This window comes from Myotis daubentonii, chromosome 3 (genome assembly GCF_963259705.1).
Source record: "Myotis daubentonii chromosome 3, mMyoDau2.1, whole genome shotgun sequence".
Taxonomy (NCBI): Eukaryota; Metazoa; Chordata; class Mammalia; order Chiroptera; family Vespertilionidae; genus Myotis; species Myotis daubentonii.
Window position 1 is genome coordinate 105,122,671 of NC_081842.1, and position 20,735 is coordinate 105,143,405.

At 42.1% G+C, this 20,735-nt stretch overlaps 1 protein-coding gene across 1 annotated transcript in view; it reads right to left on the bottom strand.

Annotated features, from left to right (window-relative positions):
* Positions 1-1,992: 1,992 nt before the first annotated feature.
* Positions 1,993-20,735, bottom strand: part of SELENOT (selenoprotein T) — a 29,918-nt gene continuing 11,175 nt past the window's right edge. The window contains exons 2-6 of the mRNA XM_059688139.1: positions 16,905-17,015; positions 16,261-16,387; positions 9,248-9,335; positions 6,501-6,654; positions 1,993-4,445 (exon numbers count right to left, since the gene is read on the bottom strand). Coding sequence (XP_059544122.1) covers positions 6,530-6,654; positions 9,248-9,335; positions 16,261-16,387; positions 16,905-17,015 — 451 coding nt within the window. The 3' untranslated portion in view covers positions 1,993-4,445; positions 6,501-6,529. The remainder of the gene's footprint in view (positions 4,446-6,500; positions 6,655-9,247; positions 9,336-16,260; positions 16,388-16,904; positions 17,016-20,735) is intronic.

Here is a 20,735-nt window from a genome sequence, read left to right on the forward strand (position 1 = left end):
ATGCTCTTATTTCTCCCCCGTCCCTCCTAGCCCCACTTAGATGAAGAGTTCTGATAACCACATTTGAATCCCTGAGGCCAACTCTACATTGGATTTTTCAGTGACATGAATCAATAAATCCTTTGTGTGTGTGTGTTTGAAGGGGAGGTAGTAATTAAGCTCAGATTGGCTTTCCCTAGTAATTTGGAGCTCTATCATGGTTACTACAATAAAAAAAGTAGTATGCAATTTATCTACTTAAACTATTAAAAATTTAAAGATTTGTTTTATGTGACTGTAAAGATCAGTTATCATTATAAAATATAAGCAAAATGCAAACACGTTACCTGCTTTACTCTAGAAAAATCTAGCAATTCACACCAGCTATTTTACTCAAAGACTTAACATTTCCTTTTAAAACATCCATCCAAAAAGATCCAAAATACTAACCAAAGGTTAAAAAACATGTCACATAATTAATTGGGACAATGAAGTCCTCAACTTGTTTCCTTAGAAACATAATCTGTGATGGAAGGAGACTCAGCTTGGGGTGGTGCACACACAATATACAGACGATGTATTATAGAATTATACACCTGAAACCTATATAATGTTATGAACCAGTGTCACCCAATAAATAAAAATAAACGTCTTACCTGAAATCAAATAATATTGAATGTCAACTGTAATTGAAAATCTTAAAAATACATTTAAAAAAGAAACACTCTTCCTCTCATCTCATTTTCTCTTTTGAGTTCCAATTTTATTGAATTCTTGTTCTTAAGTTTTTCTATAAACATGAAGCAAATGTACAAAATTCCCTTCTGTCCCATGAACTACATTTTCTTCCAGGTGAGTCCTAAGTCTGGTGTTCTCTGTGGTACAGTGCTCCTCAGTGTGGACCACAGACTGAGACCATCCACATTATCAGGAAGCTTGGTTGAAATGCAAATTATTGGGTCCCATTTCAGACCAAATGAATCAGCATCTCTAAGGATGGGATCCAGGGATTTGTACCAATGATTTTTAGGCACACTCAATTTTTAAAGCCACTGCTTGCTAGAGTATACTTACAGTTACCACATTGTTTCCTTTTATCTTGTTCCTGCTTAACCTAGGCAACAGAAGACATTCTATAAGTCTTGATTGAGAGTGGGTGACATAAGACTCATCCCACAGTAGGCGAGACCAGTTTATACTTTTCTTCGGGATCCTGTTCAGAGCTAAATCTATTTCTATTTGCTTCTCAGCAGCCAAGAGAAAAGGAGCCAGGGACTGTGAAGAAAAAAACCTCAGCTGAAATTTTAAAAAATATCTGAACTTTGTTCTATCTTCTAGAACTGTTAAATTGTCTATACCAGTCTAGAGGAAAACACCCTCACTTTATCTCTCTCCAGATTTAGAGATAATAGTATGACTCTCAGGAATTGTGGAGGTTGGGGGTAAAGATGAGCAATGGCTCCTTTCTGCTCCACCCCCAGCACAGAAGCCACCAGAGCTGATAGCTCAGCAACACTGAAGCACAGTGGACTGCAGACTCAAGAAGTAGTTTAAGATCCAAGAATGGTAGGAGTTGAGTGCCAGACTTTGGGTTAGCACTGGTTGGTTTAAGAAGTCATTATAGCCCTAGCCGGTTTGGTTCAGTGGATATTCAGCCTGCAGACCAATGGGTCCCGGGTTTGATTCCAGTCAAGGGCACGTACCTTGGCTGCAGGCCCCTCCCCAGCCTGGGCCCTGGTCGGGGCTCGTGCAGGAGGCAACCAATCGATGTGTTTCTCTCACATCGATGTTTCTCTTGTCTTCCCCTCTCTCTTTCACTCTTCCTAAAAAAAGAAAAAAAATCAATGGAAAAAATATCCTCGGGTGAGGATTAACAAAAACAAAACAAACAAATAAAAAAAGTCACTATAAATAAACATTATTTGAGGACACAAATTTTTACAACATAAAGTTTTCCAAATACAGTTAACATATAAAGTGCTCTAGCATAGATGTAATTACACAACAGAGGGGTTACTTTCACACGAGCTTAATAAAAGTTTATTTTCACAATGTTTGAGAGGTAAGCCCCAAACTTTATAATCCCTCACATTTCTCTCACAAGATTTTTTAAAAGTTTTAAAATTAAATATCAAATCATGCTTTAAAATTCTGTAGGCTATTTTTAAATCTAAATTTAAAATTATGACAATGATAAAATGCCAACAAAGTCCCAACTAAAAACATTCTAACTAAGAATTACCATTAGGATCCTGTTTTATTTTGATAGTGGTAAAGGTTGATCAACTGCTGTTGTTGATGTTAGTGCCCTAAGTAAATACCACATGTATATTCTGAAAACATATTTGTCTTGCACATCTTGATACTGAGGTATAAAGCCATGTTTTGCCAACTTTTTTTTATTAATCTAACAAATAATTTCTGCCACAATAGTAACTGTGGTAAAAACCCCCAATGACATTAGCAAACGTGCTGTCAGGTTCTATGGTCTTCTAATTAATATAGTACATACACATTTATAAACTACAGAGCCACACTTATTTGCAAGCAATAAATTCTGAAATGTTAGGAATAAAACTATATTATAAATAGCTTCATTTAAACTTTCCCTTCTCCCTTAAATTTGTCTTTTTATATTCATTCTTTCCATTTTCACTAAACCCCATTAAATCCTAGATTTAAATATGGCCAAAGATAAAACAACAATATTGAGATGAATATCAACAAAATAGCTGAGTTTTATCATAGTGTGAACTACCTAAAGCTATTCTCTAAAAGACAATTTATCCACCCAGGGCAAACATGGAAAAAGTTAGAATCAAATCTTCCACCAGATACAGTACATGGGAACAATTCCAAGGCTCCAGGTTGAAAAGTCTAAATACCAAAAGATTAACTGTCACTAGTGGAATGTCCATCAGCTAAAGAAAGACCCTGGACATACTCAACAATGTGTTCAACTTGTAGAAGATAGGAAGTTTGAGCTGGTACAAATCAAGTTAAGGCTTTAGCCCTAGTTGAAAATAACAAAATGTTATTACACCCAAATAATAAAAATCTGTAACTCCCCAGGTTAAATTGTATGAAATTAGGTTAACAGTCTGCAGTCTTAATGAAAAGAATAAGCCATTTTAATCAATTTTCTGCAGGCTAACTTCCTATCACCATGTCCCACCTCGAGGCTGTCACATCATGATCATTACCAGACATGCATTCAACAAATATTCAACGACAAAGTAAACAGTTGTGCTAAGTGTTTGTTTGGTGGACCCAATATTGAATTATCTCCAAATTTTTCCATAAATCCCTTTACTTCCACTAACACTTTTATTCCTATATGGAGGCTGAAGTATGTTATGGCTGTTGCTATATGACCTTTTTTCTACATCATGGTCCTACTTCTGCTAAATTACTCTTACAATCTTTTTAGAACTCTGAAAAGATATTAAACTCACTGGATAAAAAAATTTTCAATTTTGTCCCTCAAATATAATAAAATTGTGATGTTAGGCAAGTTAAATTAGACAAGTGATCTCCATCCGTCTAATATTAATGTTGTAAAGAAGTTCAACTAAACTTTCTTTAGTGAGATGAGTTTCAATTACCCTAAAAATGGTAAATGATCTATTATTTGTTGTGAATCTAAAGTGTATCCCTAATGAAATTATCTGTAAGTCAAAAACAAAAATTTAAACAGACGACGGTTAAATATAATGTTAACAGGTACGCTGGGCAATAAATTCAAAGTTTTTATTTAACTTATATCTGCTTATTTTTTATTGAATTAAGTATAAAGGCCCAGTTAATCAATTTATTAGATTGGTCAAGGCAAGACACTAGAACTATAACAGAATTTTAAAAGCGGTTGGTCTTTTAGTTGTTTCTCTGGTATTCACACACGTGTGCACACATACACACAAACTGTTAGAGAATTTTGCATATAGGATCTCCCCCCATAATTTTGTATAATTAACTGTTCAAAATCTGCAGTATTTTGAAACCTATATAAGTAGAACATAACCAAATTAGAGATGTCTGATAAACTCTTATAAAGGGAGAACTTCAGCTTATTCCCAAAAAGATAAATTCCAAACAAAAAAGGAAAATTCATATAAAATCACAACAGATTTAACAGACATCCTTGAAAAAAAAATCAAATTCTAACTCATTTTGCAATTTTTTCAAATATGACTAAGGAAAAATGGTACAAGTAGTAATGTTTACATTTTTAGAAAACTATTAACTCAGTGGATTGGGAGGAGAAAAATTACTATACAGTATTATTGCACTCCACGAATGTGCAGAATTCCAAAATATGCCAGCACTAAAAACTGTCTTGCATTGAGGTTTTCCAAGAGGTACAACGAGCCTGCTAAGAAACATCTGGTCTGTACTAACAGCTTGCTGTCTTCAGTACAGGCCTTCATAATGTCAGTCACGCTGCTCTTGCAAAAATCCCGTAATGTCTGAAAGACACATAGGAAAAAGAATATTTTATTTCAAACTTCACTCATAAAATCAACTTCTTTATCAGAAAAGAACTGAGAACATCTCTGCTAAGCAAAAGTTAACACCTCTACACATTCACACATATTTGCTTATAAACTTTTTATCTTCAGCATGCTAAAAGAATTTTTATACTCTTAGGAACTATTTATTTGAAGGTAGGGAGAGAATCAATCCTATCTAATAAAAGAGAAACATGGTAATTAGCCGTACCTCCGCTACCCTTCCCATTGGCTAATCAGGGCTATATGCAAATTAACTGCCAGCCAAGATGGCGGCCGGCAGCCAGGCAGCTTGAAGCGAACATGAGGCTTGCTTGCTTCAGTGACAGAGGAAGTCAAAGTTCCCCGCCTGCCACTGCCGGCCTCTGAGTTTGCAGTTTGAAACATTGTTACAAATATAGAAGCTAAACAAAACCCCAGAAACCTGCTTTCAGCCAGCCGGGATCTCAGAGCTGGAGGTGAAACAGTGTTTCAATTATAGAACCCAAACAAACCAGATACCTGCTTTCAGCAGCCGAGGCCTAAGAGCTGGAGCCAAGCCTCAGAGCTAAAGCTGGCCCAGAATTAAAAAAAAAAAAAAACACAAAAAAAGGAGCGGTTGGGAGCTTCAGTCACCCGCCAGCCTGAAAACAGCCCTCAGCCCCTCACCCAGACTGGCCAGGCACCCCAGTGGGGACCCCCACCCTGAAGGGTGTGTGACCAGCTACAAACAGCCATCAGCCCCTCACCCAGGCTGGCCAGGCACCCCAGTGGGGACCCCCACCCTGATCCAGGACACCCTTCAGGGCAAACCAGCCGGCCCCCACCCATGCACCAGGCCTCTATCCTATATAGTAAAAGGGTAATATGCCTCCCAGTACCGGGATCAGCGGAGCCGCGAGGCCTCCCGGCACCGGGATCAGCGTGACAGGGGGCAGCGCCCAAACCCCCTGATCGACCCTGCTCTGTGTGTGACAGGGTATGGAGCCCCAAACCCCCTGATGGGCCCTGCTCTGTGCGTGACAGGGGGCAGCGCCCCAACCCGATTGGCCCTGCTCTGTGCGTGACAGGGGGTGGCGCCGCAACCTCCCCATCAACCCTGCCTTGAGTGTGACAGGGGGCGGTGCCTCAACACCCCAATTGGCCCTACCCTGAGCATGACTGAGGGTGGCATCGCAACTTCCCAATCCGCCCTGCTCTGTGCATGACAGGGGGCGGCGCCCCAACTCCCCAATCGGCCCTGCTCTGAGCCCGACCAGGGGCTGCACCTAGGGATTGGGCCTGCCCTCTGCCACCCGGGAGCAGGCCTAAGCCAGCAGGTCATTATCTCCCGAGGGGTCCCAGACTGCGAGAGGGCACAGGCCGGGCTGAGGAACCCCCCTCCTCCCCGAGTGCACAAATTTTTGTGCACCAGGCCTCAAGTATATATATAAAAGCCTTAAGCGATTGTTCCGAGCAAATGACTGGTCAACCATTCTCTATGACCTGCACCAACCACCAGGGGGCAGACGTTCAATGCAGGAGTTGCCCCCTGGTGGTCAGTGCATTCCCACAGCCAGTCAACCTCCCCCGGCCGCTCCCCCTGGCCAGCAAACTTCCTGCGGTCCCTCCCCCTGTCCCTCCCCTCCCCCCGGTCCAGCAGCCAGCAGGCCCCAGCTGGCCCGGCCCCAATCAGGACTGGGCAAGACAGCCCAGAGAGAACCTGATTGCTGGCCAGGCCTAAGGGACCCCACCTGTGCACATCATACACTGGGCCTCTAGTATGTATATAAGCAAATAGTATAATATATCAATTCTGGCCATTAGAAGTTCATAGTCAAAAAAATAATATTATAAGCTCAATTATTAAGCCTTGAAGATAACTTAATACAACCTTACTTGATCTCTTCTAAATTTTAATGAAGAAAACATCCATCTGTTAAATCCCAAGTTGAAAACCTAAGTGATAATATATGTAATATCTAGTATCTTACTGATTCCTGATGTGAGTAAACTGATATCTACACATAGTTCTTATATTTTTAAACTACTTACAAAAGAGTTTTCAGTGCTGATAGGTGGGGCTATGATCGATGATGTGGGATTGAATCCATATGGACATTGAGCTTCATTTCATTGTCAAGAATTTGAACAAGCTGTTGCATGGATGGAAGATGACCAGATTCCAGCTTAGACCATACAGGTACATCTATAAAAAATAAATGGTACCAGCCCTCAAAATTAAAGATGATTCTGTAATAAACATTCACTCCACAAATATTTATTATCTATGTACACAGCTGGGAATAAAAAAGTAAGCAAAAGAATTAGGCTTCTTGCTCTTAAGGAATTTACATTCTAGTAGGAGAATTGAAAAAACTATACAAATAGCTACAAAATCACAATTGTGTACTAAGAATAAAAACTAGAAGATGCTATGAGAGGGAGACCTGAGAGGCTGGAAAGGAGCCGTTACACTTACTTTGTTTGGTTAATCTTCACCCGAGGATATTTTTTCCACTGATTTTTAGGGAGAGTGGAAGAGAGAGGAAAAGACAGAGAGAAACATCGATGTGAGAAAAACACATCGACTGGTTGCCTCCTGCATGAGCTCCAACCTGGGCCCGGGCCAGGGAGGAGCCTGCAACCAAGATACATGCCCTTGACCAAATCGAATCTGGGACCCTTTGGTCCACAGGCTGACATTCTATCCACTGAGATAACCTGGCTAGGGTGCACCTACTATTATTAAAAGGAGAGATTATAATTAAAAGTGAGAGCTGAGCCCTGGCCAGTTGTATCCAGTGGTTAGAGCATCAGCCCGAGGACCAAAGTGTCATGGGTTCAATTCAAGTCAAGGGTGTGTATCTCAGTTGCAGGTTCTCTAGCCATGGTGGGAGCACATGCTGGAGGCAGCCAATTGATGTGTCTCTCTCCCCCCCTCCTCCCTCCCTTCCACTCTCTATGGAAACCAATGGAAAAAATATCCTCAAGTGAGGATAAAAAAAAAAAAGTGACAGCTGAAATGTAGAAGAGTAGTATAAGGGAGGCTGGAGAGGTAGGCAGGAACTAAATCAGGGATCAACAAATTGCAAAGGGACAGATAGTAAGCATTTTCAGTTCGAAAAGGTATACAATCTGTCACAGCTACTCAACTCTCCTAGTGGCCTGAAAGCATACATATATGAATAGGCATGACTGTGTTCCAATAAGACTTTGTTTACAAAACATGCAGCATAGGATATGGTCCACAAAGTCTTGGTTTGCTGATCCCTAGGCTATATCATACAGGGCCTTTTTGCCATCCATGTTAAATGTTCTGGTCTTTATCTTGAGAACAAAGTAAAGACAGTTAATGCATTTGAGGCAGTGAAGCAAGAAGATGAAATGTGCTTTTTTAAAAATCACCCTATTTGGAGGTGTCAGCCAATCTATATAATAAAAGCCTAAGCAACCATTAAGGTGGAATGACCAGTGGCTATGATGCACACTGACCCCCAGGGAACAGATGCTCAACACAGGAGCTGCCCCCTGGTGGTCAGTGCTCTCCCATAGGGGGAGCGCCACTCAGCTGGAAGCCGGGCTCACAGCTGGCAAGTGCAGTGGCAGTGGAGGGACCCTCTCCCGTCTCTGCAGCAGTGCTAAGGAGCAGCGAGCCGAGCAGTAAGAAACAGCGAGCAGGCAGGCGTCCTAGACTGCAAGAGGGATCCCAGACTGAGAGAGGGATGTCTGCCGAGGAACCCCCATTCCTCCAGTGCATGAATTTCATGCACCAGAGCCTCTAGTTTTTCTATAAGAAACCAGATAGTAAATATTTTCTGCTTTATGGATCAAGAGGCAAAATCAAGGATATTATATAGGTACTTATATAACTAGAGAGATAAATTTAAATTTCTAATGTTTTTCATTGATGAAACTCAAAACTTTAGGTATAACACTAATTTGAATTTCATATAATTTGTGTATCATAAATATTCCTGTGATATTTTTAAAGAATTAGAATGCATAAAAATTATTGTTACCTTGAAATATAGGCCATATTTGCTAACCTCTGGTTTAGAGGATGTATTAGAGGGGAATAAGGTAATTGTGGCTTAGACTAGAGTGGTGCCAATGAAGATAGAGAGATGGAGGACCTAAGGACGGGGACTGATTTTTGAGACATGTAAAAGGTGGCACTGAGAAAACTTGGTAATCCACTAGGGTACAGAGAGTAAGGGCGAAGTGATTTTACCCTAGGTTTCTGACATGGGCAATTGGATAAAATGATAATAGTGCCATTAAATAAATGAGAAATGCCAGGGAAAGAACAAATTGGAATATACAGGAATTACAGGAAGCAGAAGTAATCAAGACTTTGGGAATAGAAGTTTAAGATTCTGGGTGTAGCATCTAGATGAAAGATCTAGAACTCTGTAGAGCTATACATTCAGGGGTCATCACACAGATGTTATTTTTTTACATATGTTTTTATTGATTTTTTTTTTTTTAGAGAGAGAGGAAGGGAGAGATAGAGAAGATAGAAACATCAATTGGCTGCCTCCTGCATACCCCCTTCTGGGGATTGAGCCCACAACCCAGGCATGTGTCCTGACTGGGAATCAAACCAGAGACTCTTGGTGCATGGGATGACACTCAATCCATTGAACCATGCTGGCCAGGCCAGATGTAATTTTAATGCCATGATAGTAGATGAGGCCATATAAAGAGATAATTTTGCATACTATGAGAACTAGAAAAGCCTGATGCTCACTATAAATCACCTAAAATTTATCACAGAATGCAAACTATTCAGAACTCACCGTTCAAAGTTATTTCAAATGCACCTGTTGACATACACTGGTTCTCAATCATGTTGCTCAAGAAGAAAACCATCATACATGCATAGACCTAAAAGATAATATAATTAAGTACAATATGCATGACAACTTAAGACATAGTAACCTTTAAGTAGTATCCTTATTTTTGGTAATTGCTATTTTTAATTCTACTTTAAAAGTTTCTATACAGACTACTAATGCGATATCCCATAAGTTCAATAATACACACAAAAAAATAAAAATGCAATATTAATTCACAGCTCCATACATGATAAAGAACTTATATATGATAAGTTACATATATATATGTATATATTAAGGTAGAGGCAGAATTTCTAGAGATCTCTTAATAGCCTTAGTAAGTTTAACAAAAGAATACCAGCATGCCCTAACCAGTTTGACTCAGTGGATAGAGCGTCAGCCTGGGGACTGAATGGTCCCAGGTTCTATTCTGGTCAAGGGCATGTACCATGGTTGCGGGCACATCCCCAGTAAGAGGCGTGCAGAATGCAGCTGATCGATGTTTCTCTCTCATCAATGTTTCTAACTCTCTATCCCTCTCCCTTCCTTTCTGTAAATCAATAAAATATATTTAAAAAAAAGAATACCAGCATAAGAAGGGTTCATTTTATCATTTTTATAATATAATGAATGAATTCACAAGACTACTGATGCAACAATCAGCAACTCCATGTTTTCAATACAACATGCCCATGTTCCAAACAAATCATTTTAAGTGAAACTGTGAAATATGTATTTGGTCTTCCTCCCAGGTTATAGCACACAGCATCTAAAAACCCTTGGAATTTCTAGGGTAATGGGAATGGGAAAAGTGTCTTTTGTTATGTTAATGAAGTGATTTTTGATCAGTACCTAAGGATGGAGCTGACTACCAGGAAAGAGGAAAGCCGGCCAGGTGATTAGAGCATTGGACATTTCCGTTTCAGGGAAAAAAAGAGGGATGGAAGGCCAAATTAGTTGCCAATTGCCAATGATTAAATTATTCATGCTTATGTAATGAAGTCTCCACAAAAACCCAAAAGGACTCAGACTGAAGAGCTTCCAGGTTAGTGAACCTTTATGTAATGATGCAAAAGGAAAATGATGCAAGCAGAATGGTACACCTGGAGAGGGCATGGATGCTCCCTTCCCACGTATCTTGCCCTATGCATTTCTTCCATCTGGTTGTTTCTGAGATATCCTATTACAATAAGCAACTAATCTAGTAAGTAAAATGTTTCTTTTGAGCTCTGTGAGCCACTCAAGCAAATTAAACAAACCCATGGAGGTGTCTGTGGGAACTTCCACTCTGTAGCCAGTTGATCAGAAGCACAGGTATCAACCTGGGCTTGCAACTAGCATCTGAATACCATAGTGTGTATGTGTGTGTGTGTGTGTGTGTGTGTGTGTGTGTGTTGGGGGGGGGAGGGGCGGGGGGCCAGGAGATGTGTCTTGTTGGACTGAATTCTTAACCTGTGGAATCTGATGTTATCTCCAGGTAGATAAGTGTAAGAATTGAGTTGAATTCTCAGACACCCTGCTGATGTCCAATAATTGGTGTGATGGAAACACACACACACACACACACCACGTTTAAATTGGGTCCATGAACCCAAAAGACAAACTAAGAAAAAAGTAGATAAGTAAGCACAGGCATCTATCTATATATATAAAAGCCTAAGCGACCACTATGACCAAATGACTGGAACGACTGGTCGACAGTTGCTTTAACACACACTGACCACCAGGGGGCAGACACTCAACACAGGAGCTGCCTCCTGGTGGTCAGTGAACTCCCACAGCCAACCTCCCATGGGCCCTCCCCTCAGCCAGTCAACCTCCCGCAACCCCTCCCTCCAGGCCGGCCAACCTGCCGCAGCCACCCCCACCCCCGCCGGCCAACCTCCTGCAGTCCCTCTCCACCCCCAAATAGCTGGCCCCAATAGGCCCCAATCGGGACTGGGTGAGACGCCCCAATCAGCCCCAATCGCTGGCCAGGCAGAGGGACCCCACCCATGCACAAACTCGTGCACCACACCTCTAGCATCAAATAATGTTCATTTGCCTTTGAATGCAAATCTTTACCCTTCCAAAAGATACAAGAAGCTCCCTGATGGACAGAGAGCTTTTAATTTAACAAAATCACCTGACTAAAAGAAGGATGAGTGAGGATGTCAATACACAGAAATGTGTTTCAGAATAATAATTCAAAATGTCCATAGCAGGTGAGAAAGAGTTTTCCGAGGAGAAACCAAGATGGCGGCATAAGTAAACACCGGAAATTGCTGCCTCCCACAACAAATTCAAAAATACAACTAAAAGACAGAACGGACATCATCCAGAACCACAGGAAGGCTGGCTAAGTGGAAATTCTACAACTAGAAGGAAAGAGAAAAGCATACCGAGAGACTCAGAGAAGGTGCGGTGTGGAAGTAAAATACAAAGGTGCGGACGTGCATGTGGAGAGGGCTGGTGGCTGATGACACGGTTGTATTTTTCAATCGGGAGGGAGTCTCAAGCTCTGAGTTCCAGTTCTGGGCGAGTCTCTGGGGACCCAGACTCATACGGAAGAAACGGGACTGTCCGGCATCGGTTGGAACTAGAGGGCAGCTTTCTCTCAGAGGTGCTCGCAGCGATTGCCCGGACACTGAGAAACAGTGCCTCTGAGGGCAGGACTGAGAGCAGCCATAACTGCTCACTCCACCCTGTTGATCCCCTGGACCCCGCCCCGCCCAAGCCATGCACTGAGGCTTTTGCATATGAAAGGCCCGACCCTTTGTAATCTGGAAATTACTTAACAAACTGCAGCAGGCCCAAGACCCCAGGGCAACTTGCATTGCTTCACAGCTGGTTTCTGCTGAGTAGCCTCAGGCAGAGGCTAGATTAGCACCTCCTTAGAGATCCAGGAGCCAGTTCTCCCACTGCAGACACAGTTGATTCTCACAGCCAATTGGCCTGGAGGTCAATACCGCCCAGTGTTACCTACAACAATCAAGGCTTAACTACAACAAGACTGTGTACAAAGCCCACAAGGGGGTGCACCAAGAGTGTCCACCTCAGGTAATTGGGGAGGCTGAGCCACTGGGCCCTATAGGACACTTAGCACAGAGAGCCACTCTATCAACATAGCGAAGCATAAAAAACAGGACACAAATGACAGAAATGGAGGAAAGCAAACTGCTGGATATAGAGTTCAAAACTACACTTTTAAGGTTTTTCAAGAACTTTCTACAAACCGCCGATAAATTTAGTTAAGACCCTCAAAAAGTCTGGTGAGACCACCGATAAATTTAGTGAGACCCTCAAGAAATCTAGTGAGGTCCTTGACGTTGTGATAAAGGACCAACTAGAAATCAAGCATACACTTACTGAAATAAAGAATATTATACAGACCCCCAACAGCAGACTAGAGGATTGCAAGAATCAAGTCAAAGATTTGAAATAAGAAGAAGCAAAAAACACCCAACCAGAAAAGCAAAATGAAAAAAGAATCCAAAAATACGAAGATAGTGTAAGGAGCCTCTGGGACAACTTCAAGCGTACCAACATCCGAATTATAGGGGTGCCAAAAGAAGAGAGAGAGCAAGATATTGAAAACCTATTTGAAGAAATAATGACAGAAAACTTCCCCCAACTGGTGAAAGAAAGAGACTTACAAGTCCAGGAAGCGCAGAGAACCCCGAACAAAAGGAATCCAAAGAGGACCACACCAAGACACATCATAATTAAAATGCCAAGAGCAAAAGACAAAGAGAGAATCTTAAAAGAAGCAAGAGAAAGAAACTCAGTTACCTACAAGGGAGTACCCATACAACTGTCAGCTGATTTCTCAACAGAAACTTCGCAGGCCAGAAGGGAGTGGCAAGAAATATTCAAAGTGATGAATACCAAGAACCTACAACCAAGATTATTTTATCCAGCAAAGTTATCATTCAGAATTGAAGGTCAGATAAAGAGCTTCACAGATAAGAAAAAGCTAATGGAGTTCATCACCACTAAACCAGTATTATATGAAATGCTGAAAGGTATCCTTTAAGAAGTAGAAGAAGAAGAAAAAGGTTAAGATACAAATTATGAACAAATACACATCTATCAACAAGCAAATCTAAAAGTCAAGTGAATAATCTGATGAACAGAATGAACTGGTGATTATAATAGAATCAGGGGCATAGAAAGGGAGTGGACCGACTATTCTTGGGGGGGAAAGGGGTGTGGAGGATGCGGGAAGAGACTGGACAAAAATCGTGCACCTATGAAGGACAACAGTGGGGGGGTGGGGGATGAGGGTAGAGGGTGGGAGGGGACCCAGGTGGAGGGGAGCTATGGGGGGGAAAAAAAGAAGAACAACTGTAATAATCTGAACAATAAAGATTTAATTTTTAAAAAAAGGAGAGTTTTCCCTGCCCACCTTCCCCTTGAGCTAGGTGGGCTTTGATTTCATAGAAGTTACCCTAGCATTTGGAAATAGAAGTCCAGGAAAAGAACACACAAGAAGTGTAATGTAAGCTACAGCTGTCAAGTACATTCATCTTCCAAAGTAGATGTCTACAGAAGTAATGCACTGAAGACCTTTTGAAATCAACAGAATAAACATAATAAATATTTTATTATGTTTATTCTGTTGATTATCAAGAAGTACTTAACCTCTAATTCTTAATCCTATGAGAATCGATGTTTTATTAATAACAGGGCAGAGGTAGCACCTGAGGTTCCCTAAGAAAAAAAAAGTACAGCAAAAGTCAGCTAAAGGTAGTCTCAGTCTAGAAGTAAAGAACAAGACCACATAGGACTCCAAAAGGATAATGCTTCTTAGAAGGAAACTTGTGCAATCTCATCAAGAGAGAAAAAAACTTAGTCCCATTTCTTACAGCAGAAAGGTAGACCCTCCAGAAAATAAGAGTTTAAATAAAACAGATGGAAAGAGATCTACAGAAAATGTATGCTGTGGCAGGACCCTACAAAGAAAAAAAGAAATAGCACAAAGTCTTATGCATATATTGATTGTTTCAGGTAATTTGCTAAACAGGTTCCCCATGAACAGAAGAATCAAAGGACAAATAATAACGAAGTATGTGTGTATGTTTTGAAAAGAACAATTCAGTAAAATCCCGTTTTTAACATGAATAAAATCATTAATGCTCTAACCAGTTTGGCTCAGTGGATAGAGCATTGTCCTGCGGACTGAATGGTCCCAGGTTCGATTCCAGTCAAAGGCATGTACCTTGGTTGCGGGCACATCCCCAGTAGGAATTGTGCAGGAGGCAGCTGAATTGATGTTTCTAGCTCTCTATCCCTCTCCCTCTCCCTTCCTCTCTGTAAAAAATCAATAAAATATATTTTTAAAAGATCATTAATACCCATATCAGTAGGTATAAAAGGCATACAGTATGTATATACTAGAGGCCCAGTACATGAATTCGTGCACCAGTGGGATCCCTCGGCCTGGCCTGCAGGATCGGGCCAAAACCAGCTCTCCAGCATCCCCTGAGGGGTCCCAGATTGCAAGAGGGCGCAGGCCAGGCCAACGGACCCAACTTGTGCACGATCAGGGTTGGGGAGAGACATGGGAGGTTGGCCAGCTGGGGAGGGGCCATGGGTGTGCTCCAGGGCATGTCCGGCCCATCTCGCTCAGTCCCAATTGGCCGGACCCCAGAACCAAGCTAACCTACGGGTCATAGTGTCTGGCCCTGTGGTCAGTGCACTTCATAGCAACTGGTCAACCGGTTGACTGTCTGCCCCTTAGTGGTCAGTGCACGTCATAGCGAGCAGTTGAGCAGCATATCATTAGCATATTATGCTTTGATTGGTTGAACAGCCAACTAGTAGACCAGACACTTAGCACATTAGGCTTTTATTATTAGGTCTAGAGGCCCAGTGCACGAATTCATGCATGGGTGGGGTCGGCCGCCCTGGCCCCAATCGGGGTTGATTGGGGCCCGGCGGGTCGGGAGGAGGAGACGGCGGGAGGTTGGCTGGCCGGTCGCCCCAATCAGGGCCCAATCAGGGCCAGGCTGGCTGGGAGAAGGGGTTGAGGGCAACTGGCCGGTGGGGCCCAACCCCGATTGAGGTGGGGGGGCCAATGGGGTGGTCAGCAGCTGGGGGAGGGGCCATGGGAGGTTGGCCAGCCAGCCCCACCCGATTGGGGTGGAGCTGGCTGGGGGGAGGGGCTATGGGCTGATTGGGGTGGTGGGGGCTGATTGTGAGCCAGCAGCCTGGGGGAGGGGCCACAGGTGGTTGGCTGGCCGGCCCCACTCCGGATTGGTGGTGGGGGGTGGGGGGGGCCTATCAGAGGCGGAGCTGGCTGGGGGGAGGGGCTGCGGGCCAATCAGGGTGATGCGGGCCCATCGGGGGCAGAGGCCGCAGGAGGTTGGCCGGCCGGCCCCGCCCCCTATTGGGGTAGGGGGGAAATCAGGAGTGGAGCCGATTGGGATGGTGGGCAGGGCTGGCCAGGGGAAAGGGCCATGGGGGGTTGGCCGGCCACTACGCCCTCAATCAGGGTGAGAGAGGCCAATCAGGGGCGGGGCTTGGGGGAGGGGCCGCAGGAGGTTGGCTGACCAGCCCTACCCAACTCCCCGATCGGGCTGGTTCACTGACCTCAGTGGGTATCATAGTGACCAGTTGTTCCAGTCATTACGGCATTTCTGTCACTGGCTTTTATATATATGTTATGTATATATTATGTTTTGCTGGATATGATTAGCCTAGTTATACAATCAAAATCAGGTTTTAAATTACTGTGTCCAGTTTCTACTAAAGTAATACTTCCCTATCCTTCAAATAATAAAAAAATTTAACCATTCTTACATAAATATGAAAACTAAAGCCAAAAGAGATTAAGTGCCTTGCCCAGAGATAAAAACTGGTTTAAATTGAAAAAATATATGTAAACAGGTTAATCGGCAATAAGTACTTAAAAATAAAAAAGGAAAACTCATTAAAACATATTCACTGACAACCTAAAATCTTACAGTTGTCAAAGCTATTAAGTTACATACCTTATTTTCTTGGCCCCATTGCCAGATGCTAGGAGCCTGCATGCCAAAGAAAGCAAAAGGATCCTTGCCAACAATTATTAAGCCTATTAAAACTAGTTTGAAGATTGACAGGAAAGATGCTATGTGTCTATCAAGAGAAAAGAAAAATTCATCAGAAGCTGCAAATTCTCATTTACTTCAAAATTTCATTAACTCAAATGTATGTGTATAGACATTTTTAGACACCAAATCTAAAAGTTATTAATTATAACTAGTGAAAAAAATAGTGACTAGTTTATTGACCAGTTTTAAAATAAAAATGTTATATATTTTAAATCAATCAAAAATTAACTTATAAGATTACATATACTATTATTTTAACAGTACAGAATTTTATGCCATTGACTATAAAAATCTGGGAGTTCGTGGTCTATCTACACAATAACAATTACAGAAAAACACATCTTTTGAAAAATTGCCATCTAGAAAATGATTCTCCTCTTCTCCTTTCCACAGAAAAATTCTAAATTTGCTTTTTATGACCGTGTTCTCTGTGTATTGTTACAACAAACTAAGAAATGATAATTACCAATAAATTTAATTGAACCAATTCACAAAAGTTTATAAAGTCAAATTCTCTTCCTAAGTCACTAAAGTTTACTTACCTATATATTGGTTGAGGGAGGTAATTCTCTCCTTCAATGCGGATGTCTGGGTACCGCTGGCTAATAACCCGCATGTACTCTTCAAACACCCGCCTATAACCTCAGGAAACACTGAAGAAAAACAAAAGTGCTTCCTGTTAAGTGGTTTAAAATATGCCAAGATTGCTTTTGCAGTTGGACAAAGCCTAAAATTACCAAGATTAAAAATGTTTCTCAAAAACAGTCACAAATTAATAATGATTGATGCTGGATAATGGGCATAGAGGGTTTTTTCCCCACAAACTTCACATATTTAAGTTACCTCACCCTCAAGTAAACCCTTCCGTTAGTATATTACACTTTAGAGATTTGGGTTACTGTTGATCAACAGCAAATACCTACTCACATATGTCAGTGCATTTTGAGCTCTCAAATCAATTTGGCTTTTTAAAAAAATCAATGACTACATAAACACTGAAATAAAAACAACTCTTATTCATCTGAAATAGGGAATTTCAAAAATGGGGCACACAAAGCTTAAAAAAATACCAAGGCACGAGACATGAAACTCTGATTCTTATTCCCCTTCTGCCACTAACAGGGCAAACATACCTGCTTAATCACAATAAGAGGAACTTAAATAACTTTTAGATCCCTTCTGACTTTAAAATTTGATTCCACTTTGAGGAAGGAAAACAAAGATTGGGAAGATAATTTTCAACAATATGATAGTAATCCATATCATTACTCCAGAAATTAAGTCAACAGTACCCAACCATCTTCATTAAAATCTCTGAACTACTAGATTATGGATATGATATATGCTGCCCCAACAAGAAAAGAGGAAGTATGCCACCAGTGCATATATAAGAGGGGGAAAAAGTATACTGATCAAAGGACTGAAGACACAAATAAAAAAATCTCTCATGTTCATGGGTCAGAAGAATAAATATTGTTTAAATGTCCACACTACTCAAAGCCATCTACAGATTCAATGCAATCCCTACCAAAATTCCAATGGCATTTTAACAATCCTAAAATTTTAATGAAACCACAAAAGACCCCAAATAGCCCAAACAATCTTCAAAAAGAAGAACAAGGCTGGAGGCATTGTACTTCCTGATTTCAAATTATATAGCAAAGCCATAGTAATCAAAACAGTATGATATTGGTGTGTTTTCCCTCCTGGATGCACCCCTGCACCTTGCCCTTCACCCCTCTTCTTCCCTCACAGGTGTGCATCTCCTAAATTCTAAGGGTCCCCAAGAGACTTGCAACCAAGAGCAATGGGCAGTAGCAGTTCCTTGGCAGCTCCTCCCAAGCTAACCCCCTGAACCTGTCTCCAAGGCTGCCTTTTCTCTGCTTTTTCAATGAGATGACAGCAGTCCTGCCTTGGCTCACTTCTTTTCACTGTGACTTTTATTACTCAGTGAGCCAAAGCAGTCCCACCTAGGGTCTCTCCTCTTGCTTCTTCTGCCCGAAGCCCTTCCTTGTTTCACTGTTTCCAGCTTTAATAAATGTACTCTCAAAATTAAAAAAATTTTAAAAAAAAAAACCACACACACAGTATGGTATTTGCATAAAAACACACAGCTCTAGCCAGTTTGGCTCTGTGGATAGAGCACTGGCCCATGGACTGAAGGGTCCAGGGTTCTATCCTGATCCAGTGCATGTATCTCAGTTGCAGGCTCGATCCCTGGCCCTGGTCAGGGTGCATGCGGGAGGCAACCAATTGATGTCTCTCTTACACCAATGTTTCTGTCTCTCCTCCTCCCTTTCACTCTCTCTAAAAACCAATGGAAAAATATCCTGGGGTGAGGATCAACAAAAAAACAAAAACAGACACACAGATCAATGGAGACAGAATAGAGAGCCAGCAAATAAACCCATATATGGTCAATTAATTTAAAACGAAGAAGCCAAGAACATACAATGGGGAAAAGGACAGTCTCTTCAAATAATGGTGTTGAGAAAACTGGACAACTAGCTGCATGCAAAGAATTAAACTGGATCACTAACTTACATCATACACAAAAATCAATTCAAAATGAATTATAGACCTGAAACCATAAAATTCTTAAAAGAAAACATAGGAGGGAAAGCTCCTTGACAACAGTCCTAGCAATTATTATTTGGATTTGACACCAAAGCAAAGGCATCAAAAGCAAAAATAAACAAGTGGGCCTACGTCAAACTAAAAAGCTTCTGCACAGCAAAGGAATCCATCAACAAAATGAAATGGCAACCTACAGAATAGGAGAAAATATTTTCAAATTATCTGATAAGAGGTAAACAGCCAAAATATATGAGGATCATACAACTCAATAACAAAGAAATTAGGGAAAAGGCCCTGGTCGGGTGGCTCAGTTGGTGGAGTGTCGTCCTGTACACCAAAAGGTTGTGGCTTTGATTCCCATTCAGGGCACATACCTAAGTTTCGGGTTCAATACTGATCAGGTGCATACCGGGGGCAACTGATCAATGTTTTCTCTTACACCAATGTTTCTTTCTCGTTCTCTCTCTTTCTCTCTCTCAAATCAATAAAACATGACTTCAAAGTGAGGATTAAAAAAAAATTGGACAAAGGACTTGAATAAACGGCCAACGTGTACATGAAAAAGTGCTCAATATCACTAAATACGAGGGAAATGCAAATCAAAACCACAATGAGATAGCACATCACATCCTATGTCTATCATCAATAAAGAGGAGATAAGGTTAGAAAGGACGTGGAGAAAAGGGAACCCTGTACACTATTAGTGGGAATGTAAACTGATGCAGCCACTACAAAACAGTACATAGGTTCCTTAAAATATTAAAAATAGAGCTACCATTTGATCAAGTCACCTCACTTCCAGGTATATATTTGAAATAAATGAAATCACTATCTCCAAGGAATATTTGCACCCCCATGTTCATCACAGCATTATTTACAAGTAGAGGCCCCATGCACGAAATTCGTGCACAAGGGGTGGTCCCCTCAGCCCAGCCTGTACCCTCTCCAATCTGGGACATCCCTCTCATAATCCTGCACTACTGGCTCCTAATCGCTCACTGGCCTGCCTGACTGGTCGCCCCTAACTGCCCCCACCCCGTTGCCAGCCAGGTTGCCCCCAACTGCCCCATCCCTGCTGGCCTGGTCGCTCCTAACTGCCCCTCCCCCACCAGCCTGGTCACCCCTTACTGCCCCTCACTACCGGCCTGGTCGCCCCCAATTGTCTCCCCACCAGCCTGGTCGCCCCTAACTTCCCCCCCGCCAGTCTAGTCACCCCTCACTGCCCACTATGCCAGCCTAATTGCCCCCAAATGCCCCCCATGCCAAACTGGTTGCCCCCAACTGCACCCACCCCCCCCCCAACTGCCTGCCCCCTGCAGGCCTGGTCACCCCCAACTGCCTCCTCTGCTAGCCTGGTCACCCCCAACTGCTCCCCCTGCCAGCCTGGTCGCCCCACACAGCCTGCTTGTTCAGTTGTTTGGTCGTCCCTCACTAACCCCCCTGCCAGCCTAGTCGTAGGCAGCCATCTTGTGAGGGTATGAAGGTCAATTTGCATATTGCCTCTTTATTATATAGGATAGCCAAGACATGGAAACAACCATGCCAAATGAATGAATGAATGAATGAAGAAAACATGGCACAAGCCCAGCCCATTGGCTCAGTGGTTGAGCATCAGGAGGTCACTGTTTGATTCCTGGCCAGGGTACATGTCCGATTGTGGGCTTGATTCCCAGCAGGGGGCTCACAGGAGACAGCCAATCAATGATTCTCTCTCATTACTGATGTTTCTATCTCTCTCTCCCTCCCTCTCTGAAATCAATAAAAAAATATTTTTTAAAAAACATGGTACATATGAT